The following is a 21,161-nucleotide window of genomic DNA, read 5'->3' as shown; positions in this document are numbered from 1 at the left end:
TCTGCTTGCTAAAGAGTAGGTAGTTGTTTTCCTGCGGTTTGGGTTAGGCTTCTGCACTGCAAAGTCTCTAAACTGGAAGGCGAATCTGGCAATATGCTAATCTGACAATAAAAAGTGACTTCTGAACCTTTTCTCTGCTGAGGAGCTGACAGTGAAGTACAGAGACAGTTGTCTAACCAGACAAAATGACAGAGAAAATATGCTTCCAAACAAGAGCATAAATTGTAGGTGGTGCAGATGAATCAAAGAAAAAGCAACAGCTATAGTACTAATATTATGCACTAGCCTCACTTTACCTCTGCTTCTTCATCTCTCTCCTTCACATATGCATGAATGGAGGGTGTACCCTGTCAAACTAATAACAGAGGGTTGGGGGGTGACAATATCTCTTGTACTGAGACCAGACATTTCCATCACATGGGGCAGCTAGGGAGGGGAGGGGAGGCAGAAAACAAATATAGTGCAGTATGAATCCAACACCATTCTGTGCAGACACAAAAGTTTGCATATTGCACTGGGCGCTTGAAGATCATAAATCTATGCATGAGAAAGATGTAGTGGAAATTTTTTGGGGGGGATTAGAGTTTATTTTTGTCATCTCTGTGAGACAGCTACTCATTCATCCAGATCACAGCTAAGAAAAAAAGCTGGTCACAGAAATTAGCAGTTTCAGCTCAGCAGCAAAGTCGCCAGCCTGTGAAGGCAGAGAGAAATTGACTAATTAGCAATGCGCACTAAAACTTGACGGTTCTTTATAGAGAGAGAGAGACGAGAGAGAGGAGAGAGAGAGAGAGGCAGAGGAGGGGGTCGCTTTCTCCCCTTCTTTCTTCCAAAGATGTTTGAAATCGCAGTCATTTACGCTCGACAATTTTTACAATAGCCTTGAGCCATAATTTTGCGAGTCTCTCCAGCATCCATCCCCCTGTATGGTCTCTCTCCACCGGCCATGCACGACCGTTTCTCTCCCCAACCGTGGATTTCCTATTACTCTCGTTACGACTCACTGAGCCCCAGGCCCAAGGATAATGATGTGTTGTTTCTTGGTAGCATAATTTGTCACACGTACATTTTTTCTTCTTCTTCTCTTGCAGAAAGCTCTGCGCGCGCTCTCTCTCTCTCTTTCTCTCTCTCCCCTTCTCCCTCTCGTACATTTTCTTGCTGTTGCTAATTCATGGTGATCAAATGATGTACGACAAAATAAATTGTAAAGAGTGACTGCTTGGAGTTGGGCACCAGAAGGTTTTTTTTGTTTTGTTTTTTTGTTTTTGTTTTTGGAAGGAGCGATCAAACCTTTAAAAAGGAAGGACAATTGATTTTTTTTTAGGGGGGGAGCTTAAGTGAACCTTTACTTTGGCAGCTGGTTGTGGAGCAGGTAAGTTTCTGGCCTTCGGTCTATCCGTCTTGAGTATTTTCTCTCTCTCTCTCTCTCTCGTGGCTTGTTTATTGTCGTGAAAACGGGGCGTGTGTGTGTGTGTGTGTGTGTGTGTGTGTGCGCGCGTGTGGTTTCCGTGGGCTTAGAAGTATGTGGCGATCGGGGGGGGCACTTGTGTTACACGCACGTCTTTGGAGAATAAACTCCGATTGCAAGAAATGGTCAAAGGGGGAAGAAAGAAGGGGAGGGCGGATGAGAGGTGTGGGTGGGGGGGGAGGAATGACCGGGTCCACTTAAAGGGAGAGGCTCTGTTGGGAGGCAAGGGAAGTGACCGGGGAAGGGGACCTCCCTGCCTGCCACCTGGCCACAGGCGAAGACGGCAAGCGCTGCCCACCAGAAGGGGAAGCTACAATGGAAGTAGCAGCCCTCGCCGGGATCCCGCAGAGAAGCCGTGGCGGCGGCGGCGGCGCTGGCTGTTGCCGCGGAGGGCTCGGCTCTGCCGGAGGCGGGCGACGGCCAGCGCGGGTCTCTTTCCCCTCAGCGCCAGCAGGTGCAACTCCCAGGTTAAGGCTCGGTGTATTGATTCCCCTCAGCCGCCGCCACCGCCGCCCTCAGAGTCCAGGCGACTTTGGCTTGGGGAGCTCCGGCTCCTGGCGGCGCAGGGGCACTTTTCCCCGCCCGCTCGCCTCTTCCTTCTCCTTCCCTCATGCCCCCCAGTCTCTCTCTCTCCCCCCTCCACATCCACCCACCTCCCCACTCGAACTTCCCAGAGTTGCCGGAGTTAAAGCGGCGCCGCCTTCCGCCCACAGGAAAAGCAACCCGCGCAGAATCAACGCCAGACCGCGGGGGGACTCGGCCCGGCCTGCCTCTCTCCCCGCTTTGCCCAGTGCAGTGCAGCACGCGCAGCGAGGGGCGGCCGGACTTGGGTGCACACCGCTGCCCCCTCTCCTCTCCTCCTCCTCTCCCTCAGACGAGGACATTCCTTCCTCTCCCCCCCCCCCTCGCGGTGCTGCTTCAAGGCGAAGCGTCTGGCGGTTCTGCAGACGCCGTCCCTCGCGAAGGCGGGAAAGGCGCAGTTTGGGGAAGGGGAGGGGCATCCGACAGGGGCATCTTCAGGCAGGCTGTCTGAAAGAGCGGCCTGGCCGCCCTCGACTTTGGCAAGGGGGCTGCGTGGTTTTTCCACCCGCCCTCTCTTTCGTCTCGATAGTTTCTCGGAGAGTTTCCGCCGCTTGCCGTACAAGCCCAAACTCTACCCCACCTTCCTTTCCCGCCTCCTGCGAAGGGAGCAGCAGCAGCAGCAGCAGTGTGGCGCGCAAGTGGCGCGCGCGCCTCCTCCGCTCCTCCCGGGCTGAAAGAAAGTAGTTGCCCGCGAGCCGTGTCCCACCCCCACCCCCCCACCCCGCCATTTGGGGAGGGAAGCAGCAGCGCTTGCTGGAGATGAAAGCCCCAGCCCCATGGCGGGGGGAGGGCAGCACACCGAGAGTTTTAAGCAGCCCCAAGCCCGCCGTGGCGGCGGCGGCGGCGGGGGCGGCTGAGCAGGACGCGTCTCGCTGCTTGCGCTAAGGATGGACGCGCCAGGCCTGTGAAAGCTCCGCGTTTGTTCTTGTGTGGCCCCCTTCAGCCCCAGCCTCTCAACCACTCGTCTCCTCACCCCACCCCACCCCACCCCGCCTTGCCCCCTCTTTGCCCAGGTCGGAGGAGGCTTCCCAGTCCGGTGCGCTGAGGTTGCCCGCCATGTCCAGGTCCGGGGACCGAACGTCTACCTTCGACCCGAGCCATAGCGACAACCTGCTCCACGGCCTCAACCTGCTGTGGAGGAAGCAGCTCTTCTGCGACGTGACCCTGACGGCGCAAGGCCAGCAGTTCCATTGCCACAAGGCCGTGCTGGCCTCGTGCTCGCAGTACTTCCGATCGCTCTTCTCCAGCACCGCCGGAGGAGGAGGAGGAGGAGGAGGCGGAGGAGGCGGCGGCGGCGGGGGGAGCGGGCACCACCACCACCACCACCCGCTGGGCGTCGGACCAGGTGCTCAGGACGGCCTAACCTCCAAAGAGCAGCAGCAGCAGCAGCAGCAGCAGGAAGAGTCCGGCGGCACGCCCTCCTCGTCCCCGGAGGACAAGCTGCTGGCCAGCCCGCGGGCCATCAACAACCTGGTGCTGCAGGGCTGCTCGTCGATCGGACTGCGCCTGGTGCTCGAGTACCTGTACACGGCCAACGTGACCCTGTCCCTGGACACGGTGGAGGAGGTGCTGTCGGTCAGCAAGATCCTGCACATCCCGCAGGTCACCAAGCTGTGCGTGCAGTTCCTCAACGACCAGATCTCGGTGCAGAACTACAAGCAGGTGTGCAAGATCGCCGCCTTGCACGGCCTCGAGGAAACCAAGAAGCTGGCCAACAAGTACCTGGTGGAGGACGTGCTGCTGCTCAACTTCGAGGAGATGCGCGCCCTGCTGGACTCGCTGCCTCCCCCCGTGGAGTCGGAGCTGGCGCTCTTCCAGATGTCCGTGCTGTGGCTGGAGCACGACCGAGAGACCCGCATGCAGTACGCGCCGGACCTCATGAAGCGCCTGCGCTTCGCGCTCATCCCGGCCCCGGAGCTCGTCGAGCGGGTCCAGTCGGTGGATTTCATGCGGACCGACCCCGTCTGCCAGAAGCTGCTTCTGGACGCCATGAACTACCACCTGATGCCCTTCAGGCAGCACTGCAGGCAGAGCCTGGCCAGCAGGTAAGTAAGAGAAGGCGAAGCGGGCGGGCGGGGGGTCCAACTCAGATAAAGCCTCATACTTTGCATTGGGTTAGCTGCGTGTGTACATGAAACTTGAGGTTCAAAAGTTGACTTCAGCACTACAGAGCTGTGAGCAAAACAGGGACAGCGCCTGGCTGAGGCGGTGGCTTGAACACACCCTCCCATAGGCACTGGATGAAAATAGAGAGGAAATATATATTGGGGGGGGGGGACACTATAGCAACAGCCACAGGGATATCATGGCTCAAAAAGGAGCCATGGCTTAGATATTTAGGGCCCTTTAAAGATGATGCAGCTGTTTTGGATAGTCACTTCCTACTGCATCAATAACACGTGCAGAAAGTTTGCACACAACTAAAGCTGAACCCTTATGTGGAAGGAAGTTACATGGGGACTTATTACTCAGTAGACCTATATAGGATTGTGCTGTAGATTTCTGCTTGTGCTCTTGTGAGTGAGCTTGTGATAAAGGATACAGGTCAGTCCCACTTGGATGAAAGTTCGGGCTGTAGGGAAAGTTCGAGCAAATAGCTTGCCCTGTTCGAGTCCTGTCAAAATGTATGAGGAATTGCACCCACACTTTTCTGGAAGATGCTTTGTTGATACAGCCCATGGTGAGGTGTTTTGAAGAAAGCAAAGTACTTTTTAAATTTATTTAAATTTGTTTGATTTAGGGGAGGGGAGGACAAAAGGAGAACACAGTTTTGAAAAAGGAAAGGAAAACTTCAGTAACAGGTTGTGATGTTCTCCTTAAGTGTTAAGCTGCCCAGTCACTGAACTACAGTACTTGTTAGAGGTGCAGGGCACAGCAAGCAAGACTGGTGTCAAGGGAAAGTGGAATGTGCTGGATAATTTAAGAGATGTCTCTTAAAATACAATATGGGGAGAAAATTGGATGGGCAAACAGCCATGGCTTAGTAGCATCAGTTTTAAATCCCATTATGATCTCCTTGGGCCCTTTCTACAGGGATAGTATCTTGCCAGCTCCTCATCTTTCTACTGTGGAAGTTACCACAATTCTTTCTGATATAATGCTCTGTTCCCATGATACTACAATGCAACGTACAAGTTATATTTAACAGCAAAAAGTACAACTTAAAATGTGTTAATCATTAACATGCTTCACATTATTCCCAGTTTAATGTTTCACCTGTTTTATAAAACAATCCAAATACAGTGCAGATGTCTGGGTTTACATCTAGCTCTTAAAGTACTTTCTATGCTTACTTATAATACTGTCGTTGATAAAATGCAGGTATGGTATTGCCCAGGAATAGTCATGATGTCATACTGTTTGTGTTTGTGACATCATATATATTTTCCTGTTAAATGAATGAATGAACCATAATGTTGAAAAGAAAGGGCAAAATCCATAATAAAAATCTTTTAAATTGCTACTATGGGAAATGAAAGAGATGGGAAGTGTTTAATATTACATTTTTGTGTGTAGCTATGCCTCTTTTTGTTGTATGTATTATTATTAATACAGTATTAAACTGAAAGTCTGCACATGTCACAAAACTTTTATTTTGTCTTTTTAATATATGGTTAACAGTGAATTGTTATTAAAGTGGCATGATGGAAAAGAGCGTTGTGGGATCCATAGTGTTTTGCATATTATGGTGTTTTATTTCCCTGTTCAGAACTTAACAAAAACTCCATGTTTAACTTAAACATTTAACTTTAGCAGATGATAGCTGCAGAGCTTCTGGCTTTCTTTGTTTCTAGAGAGGCTTTGTAAAATATCTAGCTACACTATAGTGTATCTTAGTATCAAGTATTAGGAAAAAATGTAACAGGAGCACTAAGAAATATAAAAGTACATTTGAGGCCTTAACAGTAACATGTCTGGCAACTGTCTCTAGGATAATATTTTGGCTTTCGAAATACAGACTACATTACCTACTTCAGCCTCAATTCTGCACACCACCTGGGACATGATGGGGTTTGTGTTGTGGTGGATTGCTGAGATACCAGGCTGTTTGGTTCAGTGCAGATACCTTCCAGCTTCACTGGTCCATATCATTTGAAGGATATGTAGTGGTGTTCTGACCACTGAATGTTTACAGGTGTCAGGGATGCTGATACTTCTGCAGCTGGAAGCTATCTTTTTCCTTTAAGCAAAAAATGCACAGAACAGACATAGTCTGACCTTATTCTGTAGTCATTAAGGCTGCAATCCTACACCTGCTTACCTGGGAGTAAAGCCCACTGAACTAAATGGGACTTCCTACAGAGTAGATATGTATGGGCTTGCAGTGTTATGGAACTATGGGTTGAATCCATCTATGCTATATTCAAAGTAGACCCATTAAAATTAATGGGCCTAAGTTAGTCAAGCCCATTAATTTCAATGGGTCAACACTGAATAGGACTAACATTGGATACAACCCAGTATTTCTCACTTTTGTACTCATATGTGGATACTGATTTAACTTGTTTGTTGCACATATAATATTGTATGGACATATTGAGAGTATTAAAACAAATTAACCTCTGTAGTCATATTAAAACTTTACTCTAGATGTTATCATTGATCTCCATTAATGATCTACTCTAGTATCTTGATAGTTTGACTTTCTTTAATATTCCATAATTATTCTACGATACTGTCTAGTATATACACAAAAAGATAAATAAATCAAAGATGTTCATAAGCAAAGCAAATTTTTATATGCACCCGATTAAAGTTTTTTAACTGTTCCATATGACTTAATTAAAACTGAAGAAATTAAATATAAAATTTTAAACTAAACAAATGATGATCCTTGAAAGCTTAACATTAAATGAAAGAGATTCTTTAAAAGGCATGGGAACATTATTTGGAATTATTTGGGGGAAAGCATATTTAAAACTTATTGAATAAAGTAATCTGATAGATAGAAATGAATATAGAGAATGATTTCCAGACATGATTATTGGTTTCCAGGGAGCAATAATGACATAGGTAAATTAGAACTACATGAAATGTTTTATGAGATGTTGATAAGGGATACTTATGAATATGGTTCTTTTTAAAAGAGACTAGTTTCTTTCTGAGAGGTAAATAGTTAAGTGGCATAGACATCTGCTTAGTACTCTATAATGAAGTAACATAGAATTAACACACCTGCTCTTAAAGACTGATTAACATCCTGCTGCAGACTCCCATTTACTTTAATGGGGGCTGTATCAGGCCTTTAGCATAATTTGATAACTGTCTTCCTGATTTGCTTAAAATTACACTTTTGTTCCTAATGCACTACTTAAAACTATTGCATGCAGATGCTTTGGGATTTGCCCTATTTGCAAACTTTAAACTCTCACTAAAGAGAAAGGGTAAAAAGCTAAAAGCCTGAATTATGATTCTCAAGTTGCTCTCTGGAAGTAGTAATTTTATGTCTCTTTTGCATTGCAGCCCTAAAATAAGATAATATTGTTATCACTGCTGCAAAACAAGTGCACATATTTGAAACTATAATACCTTTCATGATGGTCTGTCTCAAAATGAAATCCTTCAATGGATGCAAGACCATAGCCAACATTTATTACATTTCAAATGCATTATATAGATCATACCAATATGCTAGTTCTAGAGAATCAGTAGTAAAGTAAGATATACTTTTCACCCATAAAATGTAAATGTTTGTTCTAAAAACTATGGAAAATATATTTTTCCATAAGAAAGAAATCATAAACTTTCAGAGTTTAGAGGAATTTAATCCTAAGAATTGTATAAAGAAGTACAGCTTTATACCCTGTAAAGTGCTGAATATAACATGCATGATTTGCCCCCTCCCCTCTCTGCTTTACACACAAGGGGAGGAGATTTAAAGTTTCCATTTGCAGTTTGTAACAAGCAGCAGTTTCCTGTTTTGTCTGAATATGAGAAACTGTGGTTCATTCAAACCACAATTTGTTAACAAACCAAGATAGCACACTATGCTTTGTTTCAATATCCTGATTTGTTACCTAATTATTTCTATAAACAAGAGTCTCTTGTGTTCAGATGAAATAGGAAACCGCAGTTTGTTACAAACTGTGAATCAAAGCTAAATCTTGTTACACACAAAGGAGTAAGGGATAAAGTAGAGTTATGAGGATCATGCATGTATTGACAGACCATGATTTTGTTACTTCTTAATTGGGCTTCTGCGTTAACTCTCAGTTGCTGAATGAAGAGGCAAATGCTAAGATGCATATATGGAGATTGTAATGTTTATATGGCTTGCTCGAGGTAATAATAAAGCATCAACTTCAGCTTTCCCCCTTATTTGACTAGCAACCAGTCATCAGTGTCCTAGTGGCAGAAACTCTTCCTTGCATTACAGCTTATGGTTTTCTTGGTGACTGGTTTTAAAGATGATAATTTCCTTTGCATTTTCAATTACATTTTAGAGCTGTGAATTGAAAGAATTGGAATAAAAATTTACTTTGTTTCCACACTTTCCCAATAAACTGAGAAAAATGAAATAGCTCTCTCCAGGCAAGTGGTATCACCTTTGCCTCTCAGCAAATGGGAAAAGTTGGGTGTTTGAAAGGGCTCTTTAGGTTTTTCTACTAATCTTGGTTCACTAGGAAGTCTTAGCAAGAAAGGACTATGATACCTCTTCCTCCCACCTGTTTTTGCAGCTCACTACCATTTGCCTGGGTGCATGAGCTCTTTTTTAATGTCTCACATATTGATAGTTACAGTGACTGTGCAGTGGAAATCAGGTTGGATACTTCAAGACAATGGTTTACACGTTTACCCAGAACTCTGTAATTCTTTGCCTCTTTCACCACTGAGCAGAACTTAGTTGTCTGAAAGGGTCCCTCACACAATGGACTTCACTAGAGTGCTTTTTTATATTTTTTAAAAAGCTAGATATTGATACTTGTCAAGTTAGACTTCCTGCAAAGTCCGTTGCATGAAGGCATATAATTGTCGATGACCAATAAAGCTATTTTAATCATTTTTATCATTCTAAAGTTCAATCAAGTTTTGCCACTCTGTTTTCCAAGGGGCAGGCTTTGTTTATCTGTGTGTAGTTATGAGATATAAGTATGGTTGAAATCCTAGCTGCAGTCTGTGTATGCTCACTGCGCTTTATAGGCACCATAATCAAATATTAATTAAGGAAGGGGAGCGCCTGGCACTTGCTTGAGATGAGGGGCTTTGGAGACCCATTCTCCTGTTTGGTTTGGGTACAAGTGTGAGGGGAGAGGGAATTGGGTTTGAAGATGCATGTTCTTGCAAGCCAGTTGTGTTTTCCCCACAACACATACAGAAAGGGTCCTCCTCTCTGTTTAAAGATTCCTGTTGGAAGGAAATTGGTCTTGGAGGCAATAGCTGCTCCCATGCTGGCAACATTCACTGGCAGTAAGTGGGCAACATGCATGTCCAGACCAGGGGCTCCACTAGAGTTGGGTTCATGGGGCTTGAGCTCCAAATCTTTTTCTAAGTGCCCCAAGTGTTTCTGTGTGGGTAATGATTTTGGGGGAAATGGAATTGTAAAGGGTCAATTTGGGTAGGATATTAATTTGGAAGAATAAATGTGTTTAGAGAGATAATTTGAGGGTAAATTGAAAGGGAATTTAACTGATTTTGATAAAGATATGTTGGGAAATTAATTGGGGGTAAAAGAATTGAAGGAGGACTCATTTTAGGGGCTCTGGGTAGGGTGCAAATTAATTGAAGAATTTACACAGGGCGATTTGGATAGGAAATAGGCTGACTTGCCTTCTCTGACATTTAAATTCTAAATTTGCATCTATACACATTAGCATATGCTGCTCTTATGCAAATTTGTGTCAAGGGGTCCATGCCCTCCAAACCTTTAAGTACCTAAATATCCCCTGGTACAGACCTCAGCCCTACTGGGATTGGAGACTGTTGAGCTTGCTTTAAAAAGAAAAGGCAAGTTTCTCATAGTTCAGTTGGTAGATCATTCAAGTAGAATATGACTTTCTTAATTTTAGGGTCATTGGTTTGAGCCCCATGTTGGGCAAAATATTCTTGCATTTCAGGGGACTGGACTAGATCTCTACAATTCTATGATTTCATGATTCCTATATATATTTAGAGGTTCCTTTAACCTCTAAGGACCCACTTGAATGCTCCCACTTCCCCATTTTGCCGCCCTGCTCATCCCTATGCAGCATACTTATGCTTGTTGCCTTCCATCTCACAAGGCAAAACTTTGAAATGGAGCTGAATGGAGGCCTGCTGTTCAAGTGAAGAGGGGGAGTAAAACAAACAAGCCAAAAAGAACTCACTAAGCACATTCAGATCCTTCAGCTTACCTTAGCTTGCTGTTTAGTTTGCTGCCAGTATCCCTTATTATTGAACTATAACACTCTGTATCAAATGGATGGCCTTCTGCCAAACATATTAATTTGAAGGCTGCTTTTCTGTGTAGAGAAAGAACCATGTGAGACAACATCTGCCTTCTGAGGTCAAGTATTATAAATATGTCATAATAAGTCAAGTAGTAAGGTGATTATTGTGGGACTGAAAGTGGGAGATGTGACCGGCAACCTATCACAAGCATTTTGACACAGTTCTTGTATATATGAAATACCTCACTATGATCATCCACTGAACCCACCTGGATTATCTGCTGCTCCTATTTTGTACTCTTTGTGTGAGCTGTGCAGTGTTTAGAGATGTGTCTCTACCTAGTAGACCAAAAAACATAGAGATAAATTTTATCTATGAATCATATATGTATCTTGTATTTTTTCCTGAGGAGCTCAGGGCTACAACCCATTTCCCAGATTTTGTCTTTCCTCTGTTCCATTACTGCTAGTCCCAATTCCTGACATTGGGTTTAATATATTCCGCTTTCTTGTTTTTGAGCAGACAACAACAACAACAACAACAACAACAACAATAATAATAATAATAATAATAATAATAATAATAATAATTTATTATTTATACCCCGCCCATCTGGCTGGGCTTCCCCGGCCACTCTGGGTGGCTTCCAAAAGAATATTAAAATACTATAATACATCAAACATTAAAAGCTTCCCGAAACAGGGCTGCCTTCAGATGTCTTCTAAAAGCCTGGTAGTTGTAGTGGGAAGGCGCCACTACCGAGAAGGCCCTCTGCCTGGTTCCCTGTAACTTGGCTTCTCGCAGTGAGAGAACCGCCAGAAGGCCCTCGGTGCTGGACCTCAGTGTCCGGGTAGAACGATGGGGGGGGAGACGCTCCTTCAGATATACTGGACCAAGGCCGTTTAGGGCTTTAAAGGTCAGCACCAACACTTTGAATTGTGCTCGGAAACATACTGGGAGCCAAGGTAGGTCTTTCAAGACCGGTGTTATGTGCTCTCTGCGGCCGCTCCCAATCACCAGTCTAGCTGCTGCGTTCTGGATTAGTTGTAGTTTCTGGGTCACCTTCAAAGGTAGCCCCACGTAGAGCGCATTGCAGTAATCCAAGCAGGAGATAACCAGAGCATGCACCACTCTGGCGAGGCAGTCCGCAGGCAGATAGGGTCTCAGCCAATCTAAGTTTAATCAAATTTTCCATGGATTCCTCTGATGGATTCTTATGTGAATCCCTAATTGCCTTAGCCAGAACTTTCTTAGCCGCTTTGCACTGACCATCAAACCAGCCAAGATGTGCTGATTGTGTTGATTATTAATTGTATAAGTTATCAAACAGGGCCTGAGTTCTGTGAAAATTTACTGGAAGATATTTGGAAATTTGCGCATAAAAAGTTGGCGCAAGCTGGTAAGATGATTACTATATGTTGGCATCTGTCTGTCTCAAGAGACAATGGAATGTGCCTCCAGGATGAAGTCAAACTGCTGTGTTAGCAGCACTCCTCTGGGTGCAAGCCTGGGCAGTATGTATAGCGGTCCTGGGCTGCCCCGTCAACAACCCCTCCCTCGGCCTCACTGATGTGGTCCAAAGGAAAGCAGACCTATACGTTTGGCACCAGCTTGCCTGCAAGAGCTGCTGGAAGGAGGTGTACAAGGTGCCATCCAACTGTTTTGGACTTAATAAATTAAATATTGTCCTCTGGCCACCATATATCCACATCGCCTAGAATAGATAAACTTCAGATTCAAAATAACAGCCCCAACCCTGAAGCTTTCCCCCAAACAACCAGTACCCTTTGGCAATAGTCATTGGAGGTCATCAGGAGAAACAGCAGTCACAGTGGCATAATAAATCCCTAACTTCAAAATAGCACCACAGTTTATGGTTGGCACAATCCATGCAGAGTAATCAAATATCAAAAGTAATCAAATATGCAAAAACATAGCGGAAACGCCCCATAGAAATGCTGTCAGCTGTTCAATAAATAATAATAATCTCTGTCACTGGTTCTTAAAACTAGGAGTCATTTTAAAGAACAAAAAAGTATTTCTTGGCATTGGATTTGCAGCTAAGTTATTTGTTACCCTGGAACATTTTCAGGAAGATGGCTCCAAATATTTCTAGTAGCATATATCTCTTGCTGTGTCATTGGAAGGGAGATAACTGATTTAGCTCAAATAAACCCTGCCAAGATTAACAGAAGCTGACTGATCAGGGGGAGGCTGGAGGGGGAGGCTGGAGAAAGTAATGGCTGAGACAGCAGACTTTTTTTTTTTTTTTAAGAAGCCTCAGAGGGAAATGGATAACCAGCCATAACAAAGGAACAAACATTACTTTTAGAATTCCTATGAGACTTGGATAAACTTAAGATGGGATTTGGGGTGCAATATATGCAGTGTTTCAATAGAGCAAATTAAGGAGATAAATCAGGACTGCATAATTTCTGATCACGTACCAGCTTGCTCCCTTCACAGACAGAGAGGAGAGAAGCGTTCATGTTCTTTAAAGCACAGCTCTCCATGATGTCAGACCTCAGACACTACGATCAAAGACAGTGTTTTCTCAAGGACACTGTGATGTGAATTTTCTGTACAAACCTGAAGTAATGGTGAGACAGTACAATCAGCAAGAATCTGACTAATAGGGAAAGTGAAAACTTGTATATCCAGTTCACAAGTGGGGTTTTTTTTAAAAAAACAAAAAACCTATTAAACTTCCTAAAAGGAAAATGTACAGCAGACAACTTGCCAAGAAATTTTTGAATTGTTCATCACTGTAAATAGTGTTAGTATAATACATCCTACCTGTCCGACTCATATGTACGTACAAGAGCATAGCCTCAGGGCACGTAGTTCGGTCACCTTGCTAAAGCTAAAGCAGTTCCAGGTCGGGGTCTGGTCAGTTCCTGGATGGGAGGCTGTCTGGAAACCCCCATTTATGCCACTTGGAATTCCATGTTGGAAGAAAGGAAGGATAAATAAATATAGAAATAAAATGAATAGTAAATAACACACTGAGGGGCCAGAAAACTTCTGTGGGTTGGCATCTGTTACCAGCATCACCTAAACTCTGATTCCACTCCCTCCTGGAATTCAGAGTTTATCACTAACTGCCAGGAACCAGAGGAGACTGCCCCTACCACACTAACATATCAGTAATAATATGGTAGCAAAAATCCATAGTAAAAATCCTTCCTGTGGATTTTAGTCATAGGGCACTTTAGGAACCAATCCTAGCTAAATAGCTATAACAAATAAAAATAGTGTGTTGCAATACAATGAATAAATACAGCCTGTTATATGTCTGTGAAGCTGGGCACACTCTTCCAAGTCTAGCTAGCAGTATATAGAGTTGGGGAGTGGGCCCATCTCTGCCATCACATCTCTGCCAGCCCCTCACACTGCTGCTGCCCATTCCCTGGGAGGGCACATCTGTTGTGAGGAGCCAGCTCTGTGTGCCTAGGCTCTCTCCATGACATGGTTCCCTGATTGCACAGGGTTCCACATCATGACAAGCAGAGTTCGAAACTCCCGTTGTTCTCGGCACACTTTGCAACAGGAAAATTCATTAGCGTGAGCAATTTCTGAACTCGGGGTGTGGTACTGCGCCTAAGATTTCAGAATAAAACTGCGGGATGGAAGGAAAGGAGGACATTTTTCTGCCTCCCCACTTCCAGCTGCTTTCTGAAGACTGGAGAAGAGACCCCGTTAGGAGTATTAAGGGTGTGGGCAGAGGAAGGACTAGACCATGTGAAAAATGAACATAATATTTTAGCTGCAGTTCATTCATTTTCAGCTTTGAATTCTTGTTATAAAAAAGTGTGCCTAGACATTCTCTTCTTGCACCCATAACCTAGGTTTAAGGTGCCATTTAGCTCTTAGCTCTGATGAACAAGGGATGGCTAACTCTTTGGAAAGCTGCCTCTCGTCTACAGTTATGCCCTCAGTGTGTGTGCCTGTGCTAGAGCAGCCACAGCCTCACTCTAGCTTCATGTAATTGTAATGACATGACTTTGAATGTCCAACCAGTGCTGGAGTTTTGTACACTCTTCTGTGCCTAGAGCTGCAATTTCCAAATAGAGGATTGTCAAAGCTTTCTGAGTAGGTCACCATGCTGCCTGGGGTAAACCCTGAATGAAGTGTGATACACTGAGCCTGTGGAGGCCAAGAAAATGAAACTGGCTCCAGTATTTGTGTGAGAGATTCATTTGAAAGGGTTCAAGAAATTAAATTCACCTACCTACTTGTGCAGTCCCACAGGAAGGAAGGAAGGAAGGAAGGAAGGAAGGAAGGAAGGAAGGAAGGAAGGAAAGAAAGAAAGAAAGAAAGAAAGAAAGAAAGAAAGAAAGAAAGAAAGAAGCATCTATTAATGTTTGTCTAAACAAAATATTTAATGATAAATCAAGATTACATGCTACAAATTTTCTGTTGGCCTGAGGCAAAAGCTGGTGACTCAGAAAGACAGTGAAGAAAAGACATGGTTGATGGTTCTTTTCCCAAAAAACATTTTTTAAAGGTAATGGCAACCTCCAGGTCTGCAAGAACAAGTTTCCAGATCATATTTCTAAGAGAACCTTGCTAAGGAAATCATTTCTATGGATGATTTGATGGTGGCTGTGGGTGGGGTAGGACCAGGGTGTGCACTGTCAATGGACAAAGGACTAAGCAAGGTTTTATTGTTTCTGTGTTCAGAATTGCAGCCTCCTGAGGCAGCTTTTGCTTTAAAACAAACACAAATGTTGGTGCATTGTTTGTATCAGTAATCTGAAGCAGGGATACAGCAACATGAAAGGAAAATACTTTAAAATGTTGCAAAAGCACTTGGGATACAGTTAAGTGACTTAACAAGGATAGCATAATCAAACCAATAGGTGAAATCAGTTGTGTTGGCCTGGCTATTTCATGTTCATAAAAGAAAAGAAAGGTGAATGAAAAATGTAGTGTGGATACCAAGGAAGTGGCTGCACACAGTGAAAGAAGAAATAATTTTAAGACACAAAGAAACAAGTGAGGAAAGGACCCTGTAGTTACATATATAAAAGAAAAATCAAGAAGAATTGGGAACAAGATACACATTATTCCTATTTGTTTCCTTTTCCATTTTTGTAAGATTTCCACTTCAGCATTTAATACTGCCTTTAATTTGTCTGCTCTTAGAATCCTCACATAAACCTCCAACTGGGGGGGGGGGGACTTGCAGAAAAACCAAATCATTAATCCAATCCCTTCTTTACAAATTCTTCACATAACAGGTGAACATAGAAGCCACCCCCCCACACACACAAAAACAGTTGGGCAGGTATTAAAATTGAGGGGAACAAATATTTATGTTATGCTGATGAATTTTTTCCATCTCCAGAATTTGGAAATATTTATCTCAAGAGCCCCCAGGTCTCTGGAGCATTTCACATATTACACAGAGGCAAACCCAGTTTTGCTTATGAATAGGGAGCTGTAGATAATGATGGATCCCAGACACATGTACCTATATTATGTTCATATTTGTAAACATGTTTGTGACATTCATATTTTATAACTTTAGGGGTACACTTGAAAAGTGACCTAAAATATAATAGCTTGATTCATATTTCACTAACCCAAACAGTGGTTTAGTGTAAAAGTGTGGGCTAATGGAGAGGATCTGAAGCCACTTTTTTTGCTTCTGTGTGGAGTTATGAGAAGATTTGGCTTAGCATGTCATCTGAATCCAGGCTCGTGGTTAAGCTAGAGTTGCCATATCTCAAAAAGTAAAATTTCTGATACTTGCCGCAATGTTGTTGAGCTTTTCTTTTCTCTCTTTTTTTTAACAAACCCAAATGGCTGAGTTTTTGGAGCTGTTTCTGCTGCTTTTTCTTTCCATCACGTTGACATACACCTGGGTTTTCCTTGACATTTTACTGATTTGGCAAAATTCCCCCGATGCCATTTTTACACTCAAAAACCAGGACATGTCGGTTATTTTCCTGACGTATGGCAAGCCTAGGTTGAGCACTGTCCAGACTAAACACAAGCTCCAACCAAAGGTTTGTTATTGGCTGCAGCTTGTGGTTAGTCTGAAGAGAGCTTAATTATAAGCATGGTTTAGACATTTCTAGGAGTCCACATGTTCACACAGTCTTGCTAAACAATGTTTTGGCTTATCCTGACTTATTAATAAGATATGAAGTGGACCTGAATTTTGAAATCATTAGAGGTTTCAGCATGGACAGCTATATCACTCCTATGCCGTTTAGAACTGCTGAGGTATATATGGCTAGTTTGCACATAATACTAATCCATGGTTAATAGCTTATCAGGGTTAAGCAGCATGGTAGTTCATACTATCTGATTGCTTTGACTTCACCCCTACCCTGGTGTGAGTGGGAGCAGCAAGCCATGAAGCCTTGTCTTGTAATTATGTCCAAACTGGAATGTAGTTTGTTTCGCCTTACATGGATGCATGTTGGCTAGCGACCATAGTTTGTTAGGAAGAAGCTATTGGTACAAAGGGGAAAAAACTAGGTATAAAAGAATTATTGGATGCCAAGATCCACTTTGGGGACAAGTAGTGAGAAAATCCCAGCAGATGTTTAAAATCACAAAATATGCAGCAAAGTATAGCATGGAAATATAGGCTGTTAGACCTTTAAAATATGCCCTTCCAAGTTCCTTCCAAAGTTTCCCTTTCAAATGTTGGATTCATGCGCTTTTCCATACAGCATTCAGAAAAAAGGTTTGTTTGTTTTTCTTTTGCAGCTTGGGCTGTTTTACTATGTAATCAGCTTAAGTCTGCTGAATTCAGCGGGTCTACTCTGAATGTGACTTAGTTGGATACCATCCTCAAGTTATAATTTCTTGAGGATGGTATCCAGCTAAGTCACATTCAGAGTAGACCCGCTGAATTCAGCACTTTTGGTGTCCAACTGTCTTCTATTTCTTTTTTGTTGTAGGGGAAGTATCAGCAATTTCCTTCTCTGTTATGATGCCCCACAAACTGCAGAAAGCCTTCCATAAATAGTTGATAGGATTTAACTGTGGATTGCTTTTAATAATGCTGCATTTTTACTGATTTCTGTTAGTCATTTTTCATTTTTTTAAATCTCAGGATATTGTTTTTTTGGGGTGTGTGAAACATGTACATAAGTAGGCTTCTGCACGCATCTTTAAAGGGATTCTATGCTGGATGTGCAATTCCTCAGTCCAGCAGTATCTGTGCATGTGTAGAATCCTCAAATAAGCTGAAAATCACACCAAATCAGTTTTTTGGCAGTGGAAACTGAGGTCTGTCTCAACAACCCACCTTCTCTTTTCTCCACACTGGCGAGAGCCAGTGTGGTGTAGTGGTTAAGAGCGGTAGTCACGTAATCTGGGTAACCGGGTTCGCGTCTCCGCTCCTCCACATGCAGCTGCTGGGTGACCTTGGGCCAGTCACACTTCTTTGAAGTCTCTTAGCCCCACTCACCTCACAGAGTGTTTGTTGTGGGGGAGGAAGGGAAAGGAGATTGTTAGCCGCTTTGAGACTCCTGAAGGGGAGTGAAAGGCGGGATATCAAATCCAAACTCTTCTTCTTCTTCTTCACTGAACAGGTGACTGGCATAACTTGCAGTTTGGTTTGTTTGTTTGTTTGTTTGTTTGTTTGTTTGTTTGTTTGTTGTTTTTGAAAGGGCTACACATACACAGCTCTGGTTTCTACGTGTTCACATTGTACAATTTGGGCCCAAGTATACATTACCTGTTACCACTATTTGGTAATTCATATCAGAGTGTCGCCAGCCATCCTGCATCTCAGACAAGACAACTTTTACTATTTTTTGTTTCTTCATAGTGCTATGAGGCTTGAAGATGGTTTTTTAGATGAATGTGAAATGCAAAAACTAATAAAAAATTGAAATAAGCTTCTTTATTGGCCAAACTTGCAATGGTTTTCAGAATTTTAAAGTACAAGTGAAGTTGATTGTGATAGAAATAGAACATGCTACACAAGGCGGTTGGAATAAACAATTTACTCTCTCATTAAGGATGACCATGCTTAGGTGACTTATGGCTTAACGTTGCTCAGTCTCTTGTTATGTGTTCAGCCATCCTTAACTCAAATTAAAACATGGTTTATTCTACTCCCCCTTTGGAGAGATTGGGTAGAATGAAGCGTTATTGAAATTTTCATCTATCAGGCATGAATCAGAAGGTAGTCCATGCTGACAGTGACTGTGGAACTGATTCTGATCTCATGGGTCAAAGGGATCTCGAATTTAAATTTACTAACTTTGTTACTGCCTGCTAGCTATTCTGTGTCTGATTTCTTTTAAAGCAGGTAATAACTATCTTTTACTATAAGAGGCAGTCTTGGCATGATGGCTAAATATAAATTGACAAATAAACTAACACCAAGCCCTATTTCTAGATTCATGTGCACATGCACTTAGGCAGCAAGCTCCTTCATATTCAATGCTACTCCTTTTGTAAATAAAATGTTTCCCTTGCTTGAATAATGTACTATCCAGAGGCCTACCTGCGGCACAAATGTCACAAATAGTGATTGATGTATAATGGTTTTTGCTACATATTGTCATGTTATATTAATAAAATTTTGAAAATGAGGGAGGGGGACAAAAACAAGTAGTGATCGTTCCAAGCATTATCTGAGCACAGTTTAGAACAGATACATGATACTGTTCAATGTGAAGCAAGCATTACAACCCTAAAAGTTCTGTAACATGGGTAAAATTCTGAGCCAGAAAGTAAGTTAAGCTTTTCTCCCACTCTTTCTTCCCACTCACCCACACCCACACCTCCAAGTCTCCTCCCATTCCCTTTCCTTTGTTGTTGCTTTGGTGAGGCACCAAGAGCATGGGAAGCGAGCCCTTTTCCCCCTGCTCTCCTCACTGATGTCTGGCATGCAGCTATGCCTGTGTACTAGAGGCAAGAAGTGCTGCAAAATGTCATTTCCCATGTCAGTAGTGCTGGAAAACCACAATCCTGTGTGTCTGGCACTGAGCATTAAGTAACATGCAAGGTATTAGAGAAGGGAAGAAAGAGTTCCCACCTTTCCCCTGCCATCACTGCTGTCACTAGAGCAACATAAACGGCAAGTGTGAGGGATGAAGCTGGTGTGTAAACGCAGAGCCGTCTTTCCCATAGGGCTTAGTGGTGTGTCGCGCCAGGGTGCCAGCCTCTCAGGGGTGCCCCAGCAAGTGGAGGAGCTGTGCGGCTTTGCCAGCAGCCTCCCCTTTCCCTGCATACCCGCCAGCTGCTCCCCGCCAACCATAAGGCTGGCGGGCATGCAGCTTCCCTCCCAAGCCTCCTCAGTAGGAGAGCGGTCCTCACAGAGGCTTGGAAGTGAAGTTGCGCCCCTCCGAAGCCTCTGCAGGAGGAGAGCGCAGCTTCACTCCCAAGCCTCCTCAGGAGGAGAGCGATCCCTGCAGAGGCTTAGGATGGAAGCTGCGCCCCACCAACCATATGGCTGGCAGGCACACAGCTGCCTTCCCAAGCCTCTGTGGGGATTGCTCTCTCACAGTGGCATGGGGGAGAGTTGCCCCCCCAATGGCTGGCAGTGCGCAGCTACAGCCACCCCAACACTATCCGTGGTAATTTGGGGGTGCTGGGCAGATATTTGCACCCTGGCGCCGCATCTGCTAAAGACAGCCCTGGGTAAATGGATCACATCCTGTCATGCTCCAGCATCATCATCAGGGTGCAGCCAAGTCCAAAACAAACTCAGAACTGGGTTGGAGAGAACTAAGCTATTTTCTGAGTTTGGGAGAAACTTGGGGTGTTTTTTAAGAGCCCAGTTCTGACCAAGAGGAGTTTGCCCACCGCTAGTCACAAGTAGCACAGGCAGCCTGAACAAGAACTGGAGGTCCTGTGGCCTTAGCTTTGGCATAACATCTGGCCTGTGACTTCCACATTGTGTGGCCATCTGCTTCTGATTTACTAGGTTAGAGATAAAACCCAAGCACAGGAGGTGAGCTGTATATGTTCTGTAATGTGCACATTAGAATAGCACTGAATTGTGGTGTTATAATAAAGAGTTGTATATGAAGGAGGGTGCAAGTAAGTGCATTTAGGATTGCAGCCTTAGTTTGTTGTAATTGCAATTGTAATATTTGTGGTCCAGTCCTATACACCAAGTGTGTAGTACCTTTGGCCTTCCAGAAGTTGTTGAACTACAATTCCCATCAGCCCCAGCAAGCATGGCCAATTTCAGCAAGATTTGGAGCGCCACAGGTTCCCTACATCTGCTGCACGCACACATCTGAAGTCCCATTGAACTAAGTGGTGCTTACCTCTGAGTAGGCTTGAATAGGATTGCACCTTCAATATCTTGATTAAGATAATAAGGCTATACAGACAAAATTCCAAACTCACCTGAGATCATTTTCCACGAATGTTTCCATTAGAGCACTATGCTAATATAATTAGTTGGTCAAACATATACAGGCTTTAGTAGTAGTAGTAGTAGTAGTAGTAGTAGTAGTTGTTGTTGTAAGAATGCAGTGTGTGGACATTAGTGATAAAGCTCCCTTTACTGAAGTACTTTTATATTAACAGAGTATCTCAGCATCAGAAGTGTTGCCCTCTTTTTTAATGTACCTAAAATGGTTCAGTAATAATTCAAACCGGTTAATGGAAACAAGTCCTGTTTTGCTTTCCAGAACCATTGATTAATGCAATAAAGATTGCAGGGTAACCAAGTAGGTCAGCAACCCTGCAGTGAGACGTTGCATCAGGCATATAACATACGTCCATAGCATGTGCATATAGTTAAAATTTCACA

General features: G+C 43.7%; 1 protein-coding gene across 2 annotated transcripts in view; it reads left to right on the top strand.

Annotated features, from left to right (window-relative positions):
• Positions 1-559: 559 nt before the first annotated feature.
• KLHL14 (kelch like family member 14) overlaps positions 560-21,161 on the top strand; it is a 60,624-nt gene continuing 40,022 nt past the window's right edge. The window contains exons 1-2 of one of the 2 annotated variants that reach the window (XM_082234823.1): positions 560-1,372; positions 3,064-4,095. In XM_082234823.1, the coding sequence (XP_082090949.1) occupies positions 3,107-4,095 (989 nt within the window). In that variant the 5' untranslated portion in view covers positions 560-1,372; positions 3,064-3,106. Of the gene's footprint in view, positions 1,373-2,617; positions 4,096-21,161 lie in introns of those variants that run through there. The other variant, XM_082234822.1, reaches the window with a different exon arrangement.

Source organism: Podarcis vaucheri (assembly GCF_965113315.1).
Source record: "Podarcis vaucheri genome assembly, chromosome: 8".
NCBI classification, from domain to species: domain Eukaryota; kingdom Metazoa; phylum Chordata; class Lepidosauria; order Squamata; family Lacertidae; genus Podarcis; species Podarcis vaucheri.
The sequence above is the reverse complement of the archived record's forward strand: the minus strand, read 5'-3'. Positions and strand labels throughout refer to the sequence as shown.